Below are 20,198 nucleotides of genomic sequence, written 5' to 3' on the forward strand. Positions count from 1 at the left end.
GGCTAGTGTGACTGAGGCACTGAGCTTTTAATTTTATTTAATTTTCCTTAATTTTATTTAAATTTAGGTGGCTATCATTTTGGGCAGGGCAGGCTCACCTCCTGATTCACTCTCTGCAGAGGGTGAACTTAGCATATTCTGCAGGGCAGAGGTGGCCTGTGGCAGGGAGGATAGAGGGAAGGGATGGAGTTGAGCTGCAAATTCTCTTTCCAGCCCCATGTGGTACCCTGGCTTTCAGTGACATCTGCGGAATCTTTCCAGGATTTCTTCAGTGTCTTCAGATTTTGTTGGTTTCCCCAGTCTGCAGGTTTGAGCCTCAGCCTTTGCCAGGTGGCTGTCACACTCAGCCATCAGCTCTTCCGACTTTCTTTTTTTTTTTTATAACTTTATTTATTTATTTTTAATTAATTAATTTTATTGGTTGTGTTGGGTCTTTTTTGCTGTGCACGGGCTTTCTCCTTAGTCGTGGTGAGTAGGGGCTACTCTTCGTTGTGGTGCATGGGCTCCTCATTGCCGTGGCTTCTCTTGTTGCAGAGCATGGGCTCTAGGCTCATGGGCTTCAGTAGTTGCAGCACATGGGCTCAATAGTTGTGGCTCATGGGCTCTAAAGCATAGGCTCAATAGCTGTGGCGCACAGGCTTAGTTGCTCCGCAACATGTAGGATCTTCCTAGAGCAGGGATCGAACCCGTGTCCCCTGCATTAGCAGGTGGATTCTCAACCACTGCGCCACCTAGGAAGCCCTCTTCCAACTTTCAAACCTCCACTGGCCTCTCTCCAACGTAGTTGTTGTCTCTCCTTTCTCTTTGGCCTTGCGGATTCACATGTCTGAATTCCTTTACTGTCATTCATGGGGGGTTTCAGGAAGAAGCAGAGATGAATACTTGTGTTTCAGCTACTCTGTTTGACCAGAATTCCCTCCTGCTTTTTTTTAAAAGACAAGGATAGATCCCACACTTTTTTTCTCCCAGGATGAAGCAAACCAGAGTTTGTCCTTCTTACCTGTCATTTTCCTGTGGACCTGGAGAAACCATCTCTGAGTCACTGCAGAGTCTGAGAGTTGCTGGAAGAGGTGGAAGGCTCTGCCTGTCTAGGGGAGGGAGAGCCCGGCTCACCCACTGGGTGTAGTTTCTCTATTCTCTAAAGGAATGGGTAGGCTCATGGAGGGGCCAGGCAGCCCAAGGACATCCTTGCAAACCAGAGCTGGGCAGAGAGTGGACTTATAAAACTAAAGACATTCTAAGCCCTTGGCAGGGAGGAGATTTGTCTGTTCAGGCAGGACAGGGCAGGGGAGGCAGGAGTGGATTGAGTACAAACCTTGGGGTCTGACAGATTAGACTCTGAGTCCTATATATTAGCTCCCTTCTCAGGGAGGAGATTTGGAAAGGAAAAATTGAGAATGGTCACCAGTTAATTGTGCAAATAAATCCCACCAATAGGACCAAATCCCGGCAGGCAGGGGCTGGAGGAGGGTGGTCCTTCAGGACAGCATGAAGGGCAGATGTAATTAGGTTGGAGGTAGGTGCTGAGACTTGTGAAATCAGCTCGTGCAGCAGGGATGGAATCAGGCCCACCTGGTTGCCTCCTGAGCCCACTTCCCACTCCCCACACTCCTGCCCAGCTGGCCCAGTGTCTCCAGGACCCTTACTCTGCTCCTCTCACAGCACCTCTCACATGTACTCCTTCCTGATGTACCTCGTGCCTACCACTCCCTGGATCTGTCTGGTCAACTTCTGCATCCCTCACAGCACCTGGCCTGTGGGATGTGTCTGTTCAGGCAGGGCAGGAGAGGCAGGTGTGGTTTGAGTACAAACCTTGGGGTCCAGCAGATAAGGGTCTGAATCCTATATATGAGGCTGAGCAATGGTCCCCCTCAAAGATATCCACATCCTAATCCCCCAAACCTGTGCCTATGTTACCTTACATGGCAAAAGAGACTTTGTAGATGTGATTAAGTTAAGGATTTTTAGATGGGGGTTATCCTGGGTTACCTGGGGTGGAGCCAATGTAATCACAAGGGTCCTTATAGGAGGGAGGCTGGAGAATCAGAGGAAGAGGAAGGGATGTGAAGATGGAAGCAGAGGTCGGAGAGACATTAGAAGACGCTACACTGTTAGCTTGAAGATGGAGGTAAGGGCCACAGGCCAGGGGATGCAGGTGGCCCACAGAAGGTAGAAAGGCAAGGAAACGGAGTCTCCTCCAGAGCCTCGAAATGGCATATAGCCCTGCCAGCATCTTAATTTTAGCCCAGCGAGACTGATTTTAGGCTTTGGATCACTAAACTGTAAGAAAATAAATTTGTGTCATTTTAAACTGTAATTTGTTACAGCAGCCACAGGAAACTAATGCATTCTAGCTCTGCCATATATTAACCCTGAGACCTTGGGCGAGTTACTTAACCTTTCTGAGTCTCTAGGCTTTTTAATCTGGAAAATAGAGATAACGTATGTGAGAAATACGTATGAAATACTTAGCATGGTGACTGACACGTAGAAGGCACTTGCTAAATGGTAGCTGCTGTGTCCATGGTCATCATCATTGCCCTCATCCTTGCTGCTGTTGGTTGTCTACCCACGGATGTAAGTACAGACTGAATATTTTCCCGTTTGTCTAGACCTTTGTGGATGGAAAGGATAGGAAGCTGCTATGAGACAGGCCTGTAGCTCTACTCCAGTAGTTCTCAACCAGGGGCGACTTTGCCTCCCAGAAGACATTTGGAAATGTCTGGAGACATTTTTGGTTGTCCTAAGTGGGGGATGCTACCGGCATCTTGTTGGTAGAGGTCAGGAACGCTGCTAAACGTCCTGCGATGCGCAAGACGCCTCCACAGCAAAGAACTATCTGGCCCCAATGTAAACAGTGCCAAGGTTGAGAAACCCTGCCATTCTCTGAGGTTTTGTGGTACCTCTTGGGCTCGAAATATCAATACCTGGTAAAAGTAGTGAACAGAGTCCTGCCCCAGCAGCGCTGCTGACCCTCAGAGCGCCTCCGGGAATACTGCTTACCTCTGGGATGACTTGGCGGCCACCGCAGTTCGGAGGTAGATCTGAATTTGAGAGTCACTGTCTCCACTCATTTGCTGTAAGAATTGGGGCAAGTCACTTAACCTCTTTGAGCCTCCATTTCTTATCAGCCAAGTGCAGATAAAAGACCCACCTTGTCGTACTGATTAAATGAGAAAACACGTGAACACACAGTGCCTGACACTGCAGTAGCATCCCCTTAAATGTTAGTTTCCTTTCCTTCCTGATCAGAATGTCGGGAATTATTTTCCTCTGACATATTTACTTGGGGCATAAACTCTTTAGCCTTGTGCCTTGTTTCCCTTGGGGACAGTGGGGTACCTGGAGATTTATGTAGGAGTTCAGGTGTAGTTTGAGGACTCTTGGTGGCTGGGCCCTTGGCTTGAGCCCAAAGACCAAGGGGCAACTGGAAGGCACAGGTCACATTCCAGCTCTCGGTCAGTCTCAACCAGGACGCCCACTGGTCTCTTCCTCCCACCGACTCCTGGCATGACCTGTGCCACCCTCTTGGCACTAGGCATAAATGTGTCTTGTGACCACTTTCATCTGGGATTTCTATTTATAACTCTTCGTCCATGAAACTTATCAGACTTGCAGGTCTTGGGCTGGAAGCTCCTTGAGGCACAATGTGGGCCACAAAAATCAGAAACAAAGGATGGTCAAGCCAGAAATTGACAGATGGGTAAGTAAGACTTAGTAGATGTGGTGGGCCTGGTACCCAAACTTCCAGATCCACAGGCCACTGCCTTTTCCATACGGCTTCAATCTGATATTGATCAGCCACCTCTCGTGATCAAGGCTGGACCAGGCACGAGGGAGATGAGCCCCACTAAATATTGATGGAAGGAAATATTTTTTTAAATAGGTTTGTGTTTGTTATTTATTTAGTTAGTTAGTTACTTATTTATCTATCTATCTATCTATCTATCTATCTATCTATCTATCTATCTATCTATTGGCTGCATTGGGTCTTTGTTGCTGCGTGTGGGCTTTTCTCTCTAGTTGTGGCAAGCAGAGGCTACTCTCTGCTGCAGTGCGCAGGTTCTCATTACGGTGGCTTCTCTTGCTGCAAAGTATGGGCTCCAGGTGTGCGGGCTTCAGTAGTTGTGGGGCACGGGCTTAATAGTTGTGGTTTGCGAGCTCTAGATCACAGGCTCAGTAGTTGTGGCACACGGGCTTCGTTGCTCTGTGGCATGTGGGATCTTCCTGGACGAGGGATTGAACCTGTGTCCCTTGCATTGGCAGGTGGCTTCTCAACCACTGCACCAGCAGAGAAGTCCTGGAAAGATTCTTAAAGGAAATAATTCTGTTTCTCATCCTCTTTGTCTGAGCTCTAGAGACATGGTCCCCATGGCCCTTCTTTGAATCATCTCATGGCTGTGTACATGGTGGGCGCTGGTTGAATGAATGACAGGGAACATGGACAGAACAGGTGGGAGGATGAATGTGTGCACAATGGATGGGAGGATGGAAGAGTGGATGGAAGGATGCAACAAGAAGCGGGCCTCCTAATTTGGGGGAACCAACCACAAGGAACATGTATTCAGTATGTATTTGTGTCTGGCCCGAGTTCCAGGTAATATTATGCTAACTCCACCTTTGGGAGCTGTGACACACAATGAGACAGAGCCAAGTTCAGGCAGGGCAGATGAGGTGTGGGGAGCTGATGCAGAACCTCACTGTAATGGAGGGTGTAGGGGGGCTAGTTTGGACTCAGGCAGACTGGGGTTACTATGTACTCAACAGCGCGTTTGGAGTTTCCCCAGGGTCCCGTATGCAATGCTGCTGCCATGTCAGAATCCTTCTGTGGCATTCCCCTCAGCTTGTTCCAGTCTTAACTACCTTCCAGGAAGGAGTCCTACCTTCCAGCCTGAATTGTACACACTGTCTTTCTTCCCTCTCCCGATATCCCCTGAGTCAGTAGCTACAAAGAAAGAGGAGCTTTTGGAAGACACTGGTTCTTGAGGTTAGCTATGAATGGCTGTTCCGTGCAATAGAACCACAAGTTGGAAAGGCCCTTAGAGATCATCTCCAAAGTGGGCCATTTTACAGGTGGGAAAACCAAGATCCAGGGAGGGCAGATGACTTTCCAAAGTCATATGGCAAGTGAGTAACAAAGGGGACCCAGGTGTCCTGCTTCTCACCCCAAGTTATAATTCATTATTGCTCTTCCCTGCACACCCAGCAGCCCCCGTGCCCTACCAGTCCCCTTGGGATGTTTGTCTCCCTGGGAGTGGTTCACTATTTCCTCTGTTTCTAGATGGAGGGGAAGGTCAAGCCCTCTGGAATTTCTGATGTATCCCTCCTCAGATCCCCTCCTTGGGACACTAGTCTTCATGGCCTGGCTCCCTGACCTCCCTGTTCATACTTGAGCTTGAGCTAACGCAGCAAACACTTGGCCAGGTGAAGAACGGGGGGCTCCAAGAAGAGCAGGGAGAACGCAGATTGGGGACAGGAGGGACAGGAGAAGAGGGGCTGGGATGGACATTCACCCATCACCCGGCATCCAGCAGGCACTCTGCTGGGCAGTTATGGCATCTCATTTATTCTCATAATGCCGCAAGGTAGGGAGTGTTATTGCTGCTTTATAAACGAGAACAGTGAGGCCTAGAGAAGTGGCTTGGCTTGTAGAGCTGATCAGCAGGGAGCTCAAGATTAAAACCCAGGGCTACCTGACCCCAAGGCCCTTGCGGGCTCCCGAGCTCATAGACCACGTGCTCTGTCACAGTATGGTCAGGAGTTCTCGGGAGCTACCCAGCAGGAGCTGGAGTGTCTCTCCTGAGGGCCCAATCAACAAGGTCAAGGCTAGCAGGGATCAATGTAAGTCCTGCTTTTAAGTTCAAAAAGAGAGCTGCACAAGTGTGTACCGGAGGTCTGGTTACTGGACCTCAGCTCATCATAATAGTGTCACCCTGCATGGTGCAGCTGTTATTGCCTTCTAGTTTCATAGCACTTTGAGAGGAGGAAGCCCTTGCCCTCACTGATCTTAGGGCTTTGACCGTGAATAAGCACAAGAATAAGTCAGAAAAATTTAGGGGGTGTCTCAACAGGCTGTGTGGTCAGCAGTGTGCTGTGGCTGCCTGTAATGAGCTGTTACAAAGAGCTAATGAGCTATTTGTTTGCATTAATCCAGTGTAATATCAATAGGTTTTGTGCGCAGCCTCTGTGCTAAATATATCATGTTTTATCTCATTTAATTCTCACACAACCCTATGTAGTTTGCAATTCCTATTTTACAAATCAGAAAACTAAGAAGTGAAGAAAGTTGACTGAGGTCACGCAGCTAGTAAATAGTAGAATTCAGGCTCAGGTCTGATACTTGTCAAGAAAAATGTCATTCTGGACAGTTCAGGCCCCCTCTGGAGTCATGCATCCCATTTGCGGAGTTATATTTAAGGAAGACATTGACACATAGAGAAACAAGGAACCCATCCATGAGGGATGCTATCATCCAGATTGTTTGAAGGAGTTGAGAATATTTATCCCAGAGAAGAAAATCATCAGAGAACATACAGTTGCTGTTTTCAAAGGCAGAAAGCTCTTCTGCTTAGGTTCACAGAACACTTACCAACCATTTGTTGGTTAAGTTCAAAGGGACGGCTGCTATCGCCACCTACTGGTGGGTGGTAAAATTGATGTGCTGATTTCAGTTAGGGTAACTGTTCCATTTATAGAACTTTAATTTTTTCATATACAGAAGGGCTTTTAAACATGACCGTTGTCATGTGTAACAGGTAGCAGATTACTTTTGTGGGAGGAGAATTAGGACCAATGGGTTAAAATCACAAAAGAAGAGATTTTGGTTCCAAAGTGGAAGTTAATTTTCTGATGATTAAACATCCCAATAACTCAAAGGACTGCTTGGGGGTAGTGAGGTGCTTGTCTGTGGAAGAAACCAAGTCATGCTGAATCTCCCATCTCTCAGGTGAATGGGAGAAATCAATTCCAATGTTTTGGTGGGACTCAGGCATTCACGGCTTACCTATTCTTAGTTATAGTTGGCCATTTAGGTAGGGGTCTGCCAGGGTTGATAGCATCTTGGTTGTCTTATCCAGGGAGGAACTTTTAGGCTAGGCCAGAGGAAAGGAGGATACCACGGGAGCAGAGCAGAAAGGGGAGATATTTTGAACAGATGGGGTCTGGCAACATTTATCCTCCAGTTATGGCCTTTACACTTGACCATGAACAGTCAGAGATCGGTGGTTCAGTGAGGTTCACGACTGTCCATCACTTCCCAAACTGACCTCCCACACAGGGCCATTTGTAAACAACCCAAGGAAACAATTTCTTGTTGATTCTGCAAATATGATTAAGGCTCAGCTGGAGAAAGAGGGGTTCAGAGTACAGGCAAGGTCAGGGTCCAGTCAGTGGGACGAGTCTGGGTCAGGGTTAGATCACGGGCTCTGGCTCTCACTGCCACAGCCTGTGAGGGTTTTTTCATCAAAGCCCTACGTTAATTTGGGCCCCAGATGCTGGCCATTGCACCTGGTGCATTCACTGGGAAGGCAGTTCAGTGAGAGTTTATGGAGAAGGGGCTGTGAAATCAGACAGACCCTAGCTTGAATCCTAGCATGGCTACTTATTAGCCTTGGGAGCTTAGATTGATTTCTTCTCTAATGTGAGTCTCAGTTTCCTCATCTGTAGAATGGGCACAGGGACTACACCCTCCTAACCGGATAGGTATGAGGCTTAAATGAGACCTCCTCCCACATGAATCACTGAGTGCAGTGCCTGAGGCACATAGTTTGTTTATTATTATTATTATTATTATTATATAATTGACCTCTGTCAGTGAAAACTAGCCTCTCCCTCCCTGTATGCTCCTCCATCTTCTGTTCTATGGGCCCTGGTCATGGGCCCATCTGATACTGAAATCCCCCTGCTGGACCTCACTTGGTTAACAAGAATCGCGGGGCCCCCACACATGAAAACACCCACATCCTTGGCCATGGATGCTCCACCACCCTCCCTCCCACCTTCTCTGATGTGGCAGGAACAGAGATGTAATTGAGAGCCCTCGGTCCTTAGATGAGGCAAGATATGCTCTGGGTTTACTCACTGTTCTCTCAGAAAGAAGAGTAGCTGGGTCCATCTGAAAGGGAGTCACACCTGGAACTCGGCACCCAGAAGGTCACCCTGAAGGACCTGCAGAGGAGCCTGTGTCCTGGTGGCCTTAGGCGGCTCCATTACTGGTCAGTGTGTGTCTGTGTGTGGGTTCCTGTAGTGACTGTCCATTCCCTACCCCCAGCCCCCACCCCCAATGTGTAGCAGGTGCAGAGGAAAGGACAGGCTTTCAAGTTTGCAAAGCTGCGTTCCTATGCCAAGCCTGCAGCCTCCAGGCAAGACTAGCATGGAAAGTCTCAGGGTCCTCATTTGAAACAAGGGGAGAGGAAAACCTATTTTACATGGCATTTGCTAATTAAATCAGAGGATGGATAAAAAAATATCTGGCACAAGGTCTTGGCATGTGGCAGACACTTGGGTGGCAGCTTCCTTCATTTTTGTGCCTGTTGGTTTAACGGGGATGTGTCCATGGTAGGGTTTAGTTTCTCTAGTGATTGTGCCATGTCTCTCTCTTTAAGTGACCTTTGATCAATGGCCACCTATTTGCCTCTCTCTTCTGTTTTTATTTTTGTTTTTGTTTTTCTATCTTTTTTTAAAAAAAGGAATTTTGAGAAAGCATTACTGGTGAGTGTTCTCAGCTTGATGGTGGCGATAGAAGCAGAGGGTTTAGGCAAATGCATGTTAAAACTCTTTATGTGCTGAGATGGGGAGTATGTATATGTCTGTGTTGGGGGGGGTCAGGCGCCTCTCTTTGGGAGTGGGAGTGGGGGTGGGGGGTTGGGGAAGACTTTTATTCCATGTTCTCATATTGGTCCCTACTTATTTTTATAGAAAGAATTTCTTTTTCCTGTTTTGAGCTCCTGTCTCTAATTAGTTCAGCAAATATTCACCAATACCCACTAAAATCCTGAGGGCTACCATTTGTTGAGCACTTAAAAGCACTTTCCAGACTTAACCTTGAAGCTTCAGTTCCCTTGGGAAAAGCTACCTCCTTTTACAAACCACCAACCCAGCTGGGAGAAGTTCACCACTCACTCAAGTCCTATCTGCAAAGGTGAGGAGAGCCAGACACTTTATCTGGGGGAGGCAGAAGGGCGTGAAAAGAACCAGAGACAGTCTCTACCTCAAGGTCCTGACAATGAAAGTGGAGAGCTGACTGCAGACACAGCCACTGAGACACACGCTGTGGTGGTGCTTCTTTGCAGAGCGCAGCTGTGGGAGGATAGAAAGTAGCATGGCTAATTCTCTCTGGTGGGAAGTCTTCCTGGAGGTAACTGGGCTGAGTCTGGAAGGTTCTGTTCGTTTTGGGGGAGGAGCGGGCAGTGGAGCATGGCCGGCAACCCAAGCCTATTTAAGATAGTCAGAAGACAGGCAGCCCAGCCAGGCTGACGGGTTGGCCGATGTGGGGATGTCAGAGTCACAGAGGGGTCCTTCAGGGAGCCAGAGCCGTGAAAGCCCTGAGGATCTGGTTTTTGGGAGGAGGGGACAGACAAAGCTGAGTGTGGGGCAGTGCTTTAGGCAGGACCTCACAGCTTAAAAGAGGGAGAGAAAGTGAAGGCAGAGCCCATCCTGTGGGTCAACAGGGCCTGGTCACACAGGGTCCTTCTGAGGCTGAGGCCCTGGCTGGGAGGGTTGGCAGGGGAACAGGTCATAGACACCAGGGCTCCCAGCCTGGCTGCAGATGACCTGACCCCGGTTTCCATCACGAGCCGGCAGAGTTGGGGGACCTGGGAGGCCAAAGCCTGGGGCCGCAGCCCAGAGACAGCAAAATCAGGAATGATGGGGAAGGATGGAGTGGCCCATTGTCCCAGCAATTTGGCAGAGGTTTGTGGGAGGAGACAAGAGGCTGAAACAGAGGATGCAAACAGCTGGTGAAGGGCTTTTACTGCCAGATATAGAGTGTGGGTACTGGGGAGATGGTTGTTTTTTGAGCCATGATCAAATCTACCAGTGTCTCTCACTCTCACCAGAATGTGAGCTGGAGGCAAGGAGTTTGACTTTGGGCCAAGCTGCACGTCTTCCTAGCTGTGTGCCCTTGGTGGATTCACTCAACCACACTGAGCCTCAGTTTCTCAGCAGCAAAATGTGATGATTGAGAGGATTAAATGAGCTGACAGATGTCATTTGTAAAGGCACCTACAACAGCCTTGTGCATGGGAGATGCTCGCTTCCCATTGAGGGGTTTGCACAGTCTCACCTGTGTTCTCTCTCCTCCACCCCCACCCCCTGAACCACACCCACCCTTCAAGGCCCATTCAAATTGATCTCCTTTTTGAAATCATTCTTCACAAGCCAGTGGCTCATGTTGCTGACTGCTTAATACTCAAGTAACCATAGTTTTTTCGTTTGCTCTTTTTTCCTCCTTAAGATTGTAGAGCTTTTCAAGGAGGAACACCATTTCAGGCACCGTTGTGGGGTGGCCAAAGTCCCACTAGCATGGGAAGTAGATGCCCTAGATTCAATTCTTCTAGGTAACCTGGGGGCTGCACATGGCATTGGGGGCTTCAGTTTCATCAGTAAAATGGCAACAATAACCTCCCTCACAGTTTCCAGAAGATCAATGTAGACATTCTGTGTGAAACAGTCAGGAGGAGTTGAATAAATATTGTTGAATGAATTGAAACTGCTTTGAAAAATGAAGTTCTTTACAAATGTCAGAGCTTATTTTTAATTCCCCGTAGTATATAGTAAAAGGCCTCATGTGTAATTGCTGCTAAGAGACGATGCATGCTTAAATATTGTCTCCCGTCATCCAGATGAAGACCAAAAGAGGCATCAGGCGAGGATTATGAAGATCACTCTGGTTTTAAAAGATATTTCATCTTCTTTCTCAGCAGGTCGAGATGACCACAGCCACCCCTTTGGGGGGTACGACCTTCTTCTCACTGAACATGACCACCAGAGGAGAAGACTTTCTGTACAAAAGTAAGGACAACTTGGTTTGGCGGCCAGGGCAGCGAGGGTGGGACAGGTGTCGTCGTCAGCTCCTGGTGTTGAGGTCAAGAGCGTAGGCTCTGGAGACAGACTGCCTGGGTCTCAGCCTCAGTAATACCGCTTGCCAACTGCGTGACCCTGAGCACGTGATTTCACTGCTCTGGGCTTGTTTCCTCATCTATAAGAAGGGGATATTAACGACGCTGCCACATAGGTAGGTGGAAGAGCTGGAAGGGATAATCCACCTAAAGAGCTTAGAATGGCCTCCCTGCCTGTGAAACATACTAAGTACCTAATGAGGAGTATTATTATTGTTATTACTATTATTTTCATGAGGGAGTTTTGGGGCTTAGAGGGTGATGGAAATTTGTATCTCTTGTAAGATGGCCCTATACGAGTCACCTTAAAATGCAGCTACTTTCATATAAGTTTTTTTTTTTGTTTTGGTTTGGTTTTTCTTTATTTCTTTTATACTACTTTTGCAAAGCAAAAACATCCCATCAATTTACAAAGGAGTAAATGAATGTAGGTGGGAAGAGTTAGTCCTGGGGAGACATCTGCCAGGAACAAGGGGTCCCCAGAAGGAAACGTTTGAGGACCACTCTTCAGAAAACCAACTGATTGTATGAGGTGAAGTTTGGGTCCATTTCAGTCATCTCAGGTGACTTGGAACCTACCTCCACGAATGAAACAGGCCTCTGACACACGTGGAGCAGTGATGAACAGTGATAAACAGCTCCAAGCTGGGGTCCTAGCAGGAAGCTGGATTAATGCCGTGATGTGTCTCTTCCTTGGAGACCCAGAGAGGGCCGCTCTTGGGACACGGTCCCATGTGTTAGCCGTAGGGAGACCTACAGAGGCCTGTTGAGATAAGTCTCAAAACAGTCCTGAAGACAAATGCAGGGTAGATAGAATCACTTTCAGCAAGATGGGAATAATACTGTTTTTATTTCACTAAAAGTCATGGTTCTCAACTAGGCAATTTTGCCCCCTATTTAGCAAATAAAAGTACAGGACACTAATTAAATTTGAATTTAAGATAAACAATAATAGATTTTTAGGGACTTCCCTGGTGGTCCAGTGGGTAAGACTCCACGCTCCCAATGCAGGGGGTCTGAGTTTGATCTCTGGTCAGGGAACTAGATCCCACACACAGCAACTAAGAGTTCGAATGCTGCAACTAAGAGCCGGCATGCTACAACTAAAGATCTCTCATGTGGCAGTGAAGATCCCGCATGCCACAACTAAGACCAGACGCAGCCTAAGTAAATAAATAAATAAATAAATAAATAAATAAATAAATAAATAAATAAATATTTTTTAAAAAAAGAAGAAGAAAGGATGTTTTGTTTCACAAAAGAAGTTCGAAGCTATGTTGGGGATGATGGGAGCAGGACTTGGCCTAAGGCAGAATTTGGCAGGAAATGGCTGAGGTTATGGCCCTCCAAGTCCCAATGGAGGTAGAGGTGTGCTGCCACTCTAGTTGTGACTCTGTCTTGGGGTCAACAGTGAGTGTCCCAGGGCATCACATTCTCTCCTCCCCTTCACCCAGGGAGGATGTGAGGTACCACAGTACAGGTCCCCCTACCAGCCTCCGAATCCTTGCTTGTGTTTCAGTTTGCATGTCAGCCATCTCCACTCCTCTCTTCGCCGTAGGTTCTGGAGCCATCGTCGCTGCCGTTGTGGTGGCTGTCATCATCATCTTCACCGTGGTCCTGATCTTGCTGAAGATGTACAACAGGTATGGGATGCCCTGGGCTTTGGACCTGACTGGTCCCTTCAGTGATGCCAGAATGAATGGGAACAAACATTTGTGAGTGCCTGTTATGTGCACAGCAGTATCTATGAGTCCATCATCAAATGCTCTAACCCTTTGTGGGTCCTTTTTTGGTGTCTATTCTGCTGGAAGAACTTCACAGTGACCAAATATTTTTGTATTTGGAGAAATCTTTTAAAAATATAATAATGACAACAACAAGATAATGACCTTGAGCTCTGTGGTAAACTCTTCTATGTAACTTGCAGATAATAGAGGAACGTGTCAATCCTCTTCTCGTGGGGAGCCCCCTGCTAGGCTGTACTGAGTGAACCACATGAGTATTTGAGGTGACAAATACTGAAATGCACATACCTGCAGCTTAACTTTCTGGGACCAAATAAGAGGAAATAAAATGATACAAATGGATTATAAAAAGAATAAATGTTGTGTTACCTTACATGTTATTACCTCTAGTCACAACTTTGCTAGAAGATTATCCTTTTCGGTGAATAAATCAAAATAAAAGGACTAAATTCAGTTACATCATAGAAGACCTGGAAGCCATTAAGAAATGATTTTGTAGAAATATATAAATTGGTGAGGAAAGTTGTTTAAACATATTGTCAAAATTTACAAAGTAGTATGTACATCATGATCATACACATGGGTTACACACACACACACACACACACACACACACACACACACACACACACAGGGAAGGTTGAAATGATGCACAGCAAGGTGCTAACAACCAGTATGTCTGCACGATGGGATTGCTAGTAGGTTAGTTGGTTGGTTGGCTTTTGCAGGGTCAAGGAGTGGTGCTTCTTTATTTCTGCATTGTTTTTATAATAATATTAGTGTTACTTATAAAGGTAGCTAACGTATATTGGTCTCTTACTATGTGCTGGGCACGATTCTAATCTCCTTACATGTGTTAACTCAGTCTTCATAACACAAAGTGGGTACTTCTGGGTCCCCAGTTTTATAGGTGTGAAACAGGCACGGGAAGATTAAGTAACCTGACCACGTTACTCAGCCCTAACTGGCAGAATTCGGATTCAAATCCAGTCGATCTTGTTTGAAACAAAATACTCTCAGTACACATCTAATAACAATAATAACATTTCATGTGTTATTTTTCAAAATCTTTGGGCTGTTACAATTTGGGTCTATTTCAAACCAGGAAGTGGCATCAGACCCCAAGTTCTACCCCAAGTCATTCCTCCCCGTCATTGCTGGAGTTCTGAACCCCTTTTCTAGGTTGAAATTTGGATGGAGACTCTACTCACCCCATCCTGTTTACAATGATGCCTAGGCTGGGAATTGAAAAACCTGGGCTCAGTCTTTGGTCTGTCAAAAGCTGGCAAGTTATTAGCCTCTCTGTGCTTTGCTTTTATCATCTTTAAAATGGAAGGGTCTCTAAATAGACATTTCTCCAAAGAAGACACACAGGTGGTCAACAGGCACATGAAAAGATGCTTAACATAACTAAATATTAGAGAAATGCAAATCAAAACTACAATGAGGTATCACCTCACACTGGTCAGAATGGCCATTATTAAAAAGTCTACAAATAATAAATGCTGGAGAGGGTGTGGAGAAAAGGGAACCCTCCTACGCTGTTGGTAGGAATGTAGTGGTGGTGCAGCCACTATGGAAAACAGTATGGAGGTTCTTTAAAAAATTTTAAATTGAGTTACCATATGATACAGCAATTCCACTCCTGAGCATATACAGAGAAAACTATAATTCAAAAGATACATGCACCCCAGTGTTCATAGCAGCACTATTTACAATAGCTGAGACATGGAAGCAACCTAAATGTCCATTGACAGATGAATGGATAGAGAAGATGTGGTACACATATACAATGGAATACAACTCAGCCATAAAAAAGAATGAAATAATGCCATTTGCAGCAACACAGATGGACTTAGAGATTATCGTTCTAAATGAAGTAAGTCAGACAGAGGAAGACAAATATCATATAATATCACATATATATGGAATCTAAAATATGACACAAATGAACTTATTTATGAAACAGACTCACAGACATAGAAAACAAACTTATGGCTACCGAAGGGAAAAGGCATGGATTGGGGGAGAGGGATAAATTAGGAGTTTGGGATTAGCAGATACAAACAAAATAGATAAATGGTAAGGTCCTACTGTGTAGCATAGGGAACTGTAGTCAATATCTTGTAATAACCTATAGAGGGAAAGAATATGAAAAAATATATAGAGAGATAACTGAATCACTTTGCCGTACATGAGAAACTAACACAACATTGTAAATCAACTATCCTTCAATTAAAAAAGAATAGGCAGAAATTTTAATTCAACAACAACAACAATAAATGGAAGGTTCTCAAAATGTGATGCTTGTGTTATGGTTACGTTGAAGAATTCCCTTGTGCTTAGGAGTATTTAGGGGTGAAGTGGCATCATGTCTGCAACTAACAAATGGTTCATGATTTTTTAAAAAACTGTGTGTGTGTGTGTGTGTGTGTGTGTGTGTGTGTGTGTCTGTGTAAATGGGGCAAGTAAAAGAAAGAAAGCAAATGTGGCAAATTAACAATTTGTCAATTGTTTAGTGTAGGGTATTCAAGTATTAATTGTACCATTTGTGTAACTTTTCTGAAGATTTGAAATTTTGAAAAAAGAATCATGATAGGTCAACAAGATGAAATTTCATGTAGACATTAGAATGAATGATTGTTGTTAGTTATTGAATTTTATGGCATATGAAATAAAAACTAGGATATATGTTTTAAGTCGTCTTCTCTTCTAGGAATAAACTTTGCAAGCATAATGAGGCTACAAAATTTAACTCACATTACAACTTTGAACAGGAAAAAAAAAGTAATATCTTCATTTTGTCTTTAAAATAGCCACCCATCTTCTACTTTAGTCATTCATTAATAGGAAAAAAATGAAATTAAGTATCCAACCTAGGTTAAACAAAAAACTGAAGGGTCAGACTAGCTGATGTCTAAGATCCCTTCCAGTTGTAGAATTCTGTGATTGGCAATTAAGCAACATGATTTAATGATGATCTACATTAATCTCCTCACTGGAGCTGTAGTCACAGAGCCTTTTCCCCAGGGCATATGAAGGGGAAGACTCAGCCATGCGCACGTATCTCATTACAGGAAAATGAGGACAAGACGGGAGCTGGAGCCCAAGGGCCCCAAGCCAGCCTCCCCTTCTGCCCTGGGCCCAAACAGCAAGAGCAGCCAACCCCCTGCAACTGTGACCTTCAGCCCTGTTGACATCCACGTGGAGACTCGGTGACCCCCACCCCAGTGCTGTCTCGTCCACGGTCCAAAGAGCCTTCAGTCAAGACCAAGAAGCACATTTCTCCTCTGGCAGCTTCACTAAGAGTTTCTACCAGCCAGGTCAACAGGGGCATCTCTTACGCAATCCCTGATGCTTCAGGCAACCCCAACCCCATCCTGCCGGGCCCTACCCCTGCTATGTCCCTATCCCTGCTGCCACCCTTCCAAAAAGCTGTGCTATGCTGGGAATCCACTGATGTGGGTTGAGCTGTCTGCCACTAAACACAATAGCTAGATGGACAGACAGACAAGCAGATAGCCCAGGAGTCTTCTGGTCAGGAGTCAGGGAGCAGGGCATGCTCCTGAGAGGGTCTGCCCTGAGGTCATATCAGAGGAAGGGCCAAATCCACAGGTTTGTAGAGCAACATATTCAATCCCACAATCAAGCACAGGGGAACTGACTTGGACTAACTCCCCAAAAACCCAACTTGTTAATTTATAACTTGTTCCAGTACTAAGTGACCGCTAGCTAGCTCATGACGATTCATCAGCACATTTCTCCCTCTTTAAGAAAGGTTATGGGAAAAACTGAATTCCTCTCCAAAGGTGTCTACTTCTTTAGTAAAGAGTCAAAGTTGAAGACATAGGATGATCTTGAGGAAGAATGGCCTCTGGGATGAAAGCGTGTTGTAATGTCCATGGGCCTGGAATGAGCCTGGTGGCTGGTCAGGGCCCTTCCTCCCCTCTTCCCCACCCCTACCCCCTCGGGGGCTGGATTAACCTTGACTCAGTCTCACTTCTTGGCTTCCTTCTTTTGGATTCTGAGCAATCCTCACTCTCCAGTTACCACCTTACCTCCAAGGTCCAGTAGTTGGAGACTGATTAGATTACAACTCTATTGATGTTACCTCTGCCCTTCCTCGTCAACACGCAAAGATTCAGGATATAATCAAAGTACTACATTCACAAACCATTCCTCTGGATAGAATTCCTCTCTCTGACTCTAGCCTGGAGAACAATCTATTGAAAGGGGAAAGCATTTTGGAATTAAGAAGACCTGCCTTCCAAGCCCTACTTCCTGGTTTTGTGGCCTTGGGAAAGTGACTTGACCCCTCCACATTCTGTTTCCTAACATGAAATGGGGATAACATCTGCCTTCCTGGGTGACTATAACAAGTCAAGGACTTAGTAAATAGTAAAGCAGCTCAGGTCGTGCGTGGCACCCAGCAGATGCTTTACAAATGGGAGCCGGCATTATTATTATGAATTTCTTTCATTGCAAGATACACACTTGCTCCCATTTTAATGATTCTGAAATCAGAATGTGTCTTAAAATTGATGGGTCCACTAATGAGGTTGCATTTTTTCTCTCTCTCTCAAAAAGCTGTTTTTTAGCCAGTTGTGCATTTTACAATTGAAGGCATCTCGAAAACAAGGTAATAAATCTGTATTCTATTACAGAAAGTGACACGCTCTGACTTTTAACCTTAAATTCTAGGAGTCTTCCCTTCTGAGGGAAATCCCTTTTGAGGGAAAATTGAGGGCCAGGAAGTAAGAAGACTGACCCAGGGTCACACAGTTCATGTCATCCCACTATAAAAATGCTCACTTGAATATGTCTGTAGAAATACTAGCAAATTCTTTCTCCCCAGGCATCTCTTCTGCCTGGGTTTAAATATCCACCAGCCACTTTGCAAGGTGCTTTTACATAAGTTGTCTCTTGGGATTTATTCTTCCCAATAACCCTGGGAGGTGTTATTTTTTCCATTTGCCAATGAGAATTTCAAACTCAAGAAGAAAAAAGACTTGCCCAAAGTCTCACAGCTAGTAAGTTGCAAAGACAAGACTCAAACCCTAGTCTCTTTGACTCCAAAGTCCGTCTTTTTGTTGTATCACACCCTTTCCTAACATCCTGGCTCAAAGAACATGGATTCTTTTGTGAGCTGAGCAAGAGGAGGACAGTCTTACCCATGCGTCTGAGTGGAGATCAGAGGTCAGCTTCCACACCAAGAGTGGGGCAAAGCCACTTTGGTAGCCTCCTTTGGGCTTCCATGATTGTAGCCGAAGGGACCCTTTCCAAATCCATCCAAGTTCTAAGGATTCCTGCTTCATTCCCCCACCAATTAGGCCCAAGGAGCAAGAGGTGAGATGGCCTCGAACCAGGACAAAGCCATCTAAGCCCACATAGATATGTTTCCCAAATGTATTCTGCTTATTTTAAAAAAAAAAAAAAAAAAGGATTGTTTGGAATGTTTTAGCCCTAAAACCAAAGTCTTCTGCCCACAGTGGAATCTTCCTGGAAGAAAGAACATATTCCTCTAGTATAAATGAAAGCTTAGAAATGGAAGGGGGAGGTAGAGAGGTGAGGGGGAGGCAAAGAAAAGGGTTGTGGTGTTTTGACTGATGATGATTAAGTCAGCAAACATCTTTAAGGGTTCCTGTGTGCTGGTGGAGGTACTACTAAGCACAGTAAGCTAGTCCCTGCTCTCAGGGAGTCTGCAGCTGGCCTCCTGAGACAGGGATCTTGCAACACAGTTGCATCTCATTTCTGACAGGTGCCTTTCCTAACTGAGCAGATGCTACCTTATTTGGCCACTGAATCAATAAATGATATTAAACGCTTAAAGAAAAATGTCTGAAAATAAAAAAGTTTAAATCAAACATTTGTTGAGTTGATTTCAATTAAGTTTAGAGCTAACAAATACCTTTTCTAGAAACTTCCTCTCCCTGACAGTGTAGACAGGGTCCTGAGGGAAAGCTGGAGCTGTTTCAAACGTTGCATTCTCACTTTTTTTTTTTTTAATAAATTCCTTCCTTCCTTCCTTCCTTCCTTCCTTCCTTCCTTCCTTCCTTCCCTCCCTGCATTAGGTCTTTGTTGCTGCACAGGGGCTTTCTCTAGTTGCCATGAGTGGGGGCTTCTTTTCGTTGCAGTGCGCGGGCTCCTCATTTCGGTGGCTTCTCTTGTTGCAGAGCACCAGCTCTAGGTGTGAGGGCTTCAGTAGTTGCAGCACACAGGCTCAATAATTGTGCGCCACGGGCTTAGTTGCTCCCTGGCATGTGGGATCTTCCTGGAGCAGGGATTGAACCCAGGTCCCCTGCATTGAGAGGTGGATTCTTAACCACTGTGCAACCAGGGAAGTCACGTTCTCCCTTCTAAAGGATGGTGGAAAAGATGGGCTGCTCTGTGAGGTAGAAAACATGGTAATTTGATTAAATATTACAAAGGGAATCCCATTTCACAGCAGGCTGAGATGCCAAGGTTTAGGGACCCGTGGGAGTGGAGGAGACTTTAGAATGGAACTCAATCACCAATAATGATGTTTACCATTAACTAAGCTCCTACTGTGAGCCAGGCATAGGATGGGTCCTTTCTATCTACCAGCTTCTTTAACCATTACAGCTCCCATGCACAGAGTGATCATTACTTCTATTTTTTGGGTGAGGAAACAGGTGCAGGGAGGTAGCTTGTCTGTGGGTGATGTCATGGACATTTATTCTTCTTTTGGTGATGTTGAGTTCATTTGGCTGGTCTAATTATTAAATATACATAAGACAGATTAACAGGAGAAAAAAATTAATTCATATGTATGGCGGTCTCGTAGAAATGGGACTCCTGCAGTGACCAAAGCCAGCTGTTTATACAATATCATTTTTAGACAAAGAAACAATTATTTGTGAAGATTCAATAAAGCAAAGGGGCTTGTGCTTGGGGTAACAGATGAATGAAGAAGTAACAATGTTTGTTTATACAGCTTTCTTAGCCTTGAATTCCCTAACTGGTGATAAGGATGCTTTCTATCCTGGTGTGGGGATGATACCTTCACATGGGAGATTTATTTCCCACTATCAGGGAGAAAAAGCAGGGGTCAGAGAGATTTTTTTTTAATATCATTTTTTTCTACCACCTGTTTCTCAAGTAACTTTAAATCAAAATAATCAATATGCCATTGTGGCATATCTTGGTGCAGGCTACTCTGAGCCCCAACAGTGACTGTTGTGTTTGGGAAGTCCTCTACTTTAAGAGGCAGGACCAGTTCCTGCTATAAGAGCTAGAAAGGCCAGACACTCATCTTCTCAGAGTCCCTTGCAGTTAGGGAGAGGTCACATGACCTAGGTTCTGCTAATCAGACACT

The 20,198-nt window shown here is 45.4% G+C and overlaps 2 protein-coding genes across 2 annotated transcripts in view; both read left to right on the forward strand.

Moving 5' to 3' along the window:
- RCAN3 (RCAN family member 3) overlaps positions 1–10,990 on the forward strand; it is a 90,059-nt gene extending 79,069 nt beyond the window's left edge. The window contains exon 6 of the mRNA XM_057700320.1: positions 10,923–10,990. Coding sequence (XP_057556303.1) covers positions 10,923–10,932 — 10 coding nt within the window. The 3' untranslated portion in view covers positions 10,933–10,990. The remainder of the gene's footprint in view (positions 1–10,922) is intronic.
- Positions 3,593–18,678, forward strand: NCMAP (non-compact myelin associated protein). The gene is made up of 4 exons (XM_057700351.1): positions 3,593–3,703; positions 10,920–11,010; positions 12,676–12,760; positions 15,940–18,678. Exons 1-4 carry the CDS (start codon positions 3,677–3,679, stop codon positions 16,079–16,081), a joined length of 345 nt encoding a protein of 114 aa, XP_057556334.1. The 5' UTR covers positions 3,593–3,676; the 3' UTR covers positions 16,082–18,678.
- The last annotated feature ends 1,520 nt before the right edge of the window (positions 18,679–20,198 follow it).

This window comes from Hippopotamus amphibius, chromosome 1, assembly GCF_030028045.1.
Source record: "Hippopotamus amphibius kiboko isolate mHipAmp2 chromosome 1, mHipAmp2.hap2, whole genome shotgun sequence".
NCBI classification, from domain to species: Eukaryota; Metazoa; Chordata; class Mammalia; order Artiodactyla; family Hippopotamidae; genus Hippopotamus; species Hippopotamus amphibius.

Excerpts from the sequence above, each read along its gene's own strand:
- NCMAP (XM_057700351.1), top strand. The coding sequence starts at position 3,677 with ATGGTCAAGCCAGAAATTGACAGATGG. Across the intron at positions 11,011-12,675 it reads AGAAGACTTTCTGTACAAAA|GTTCTGGAGCCATCGTCGCT; the intron begins GTAAGGACAACT and ends TCTTCGCCGTAG. Across the intron at positions 12,761-15,939 it reads TTGCTGAAGATGTACAACAG|GAAAATGAGGACAAGACGGG; the intron begins GTATGGGATGCC and ends ATCTCATTACAG.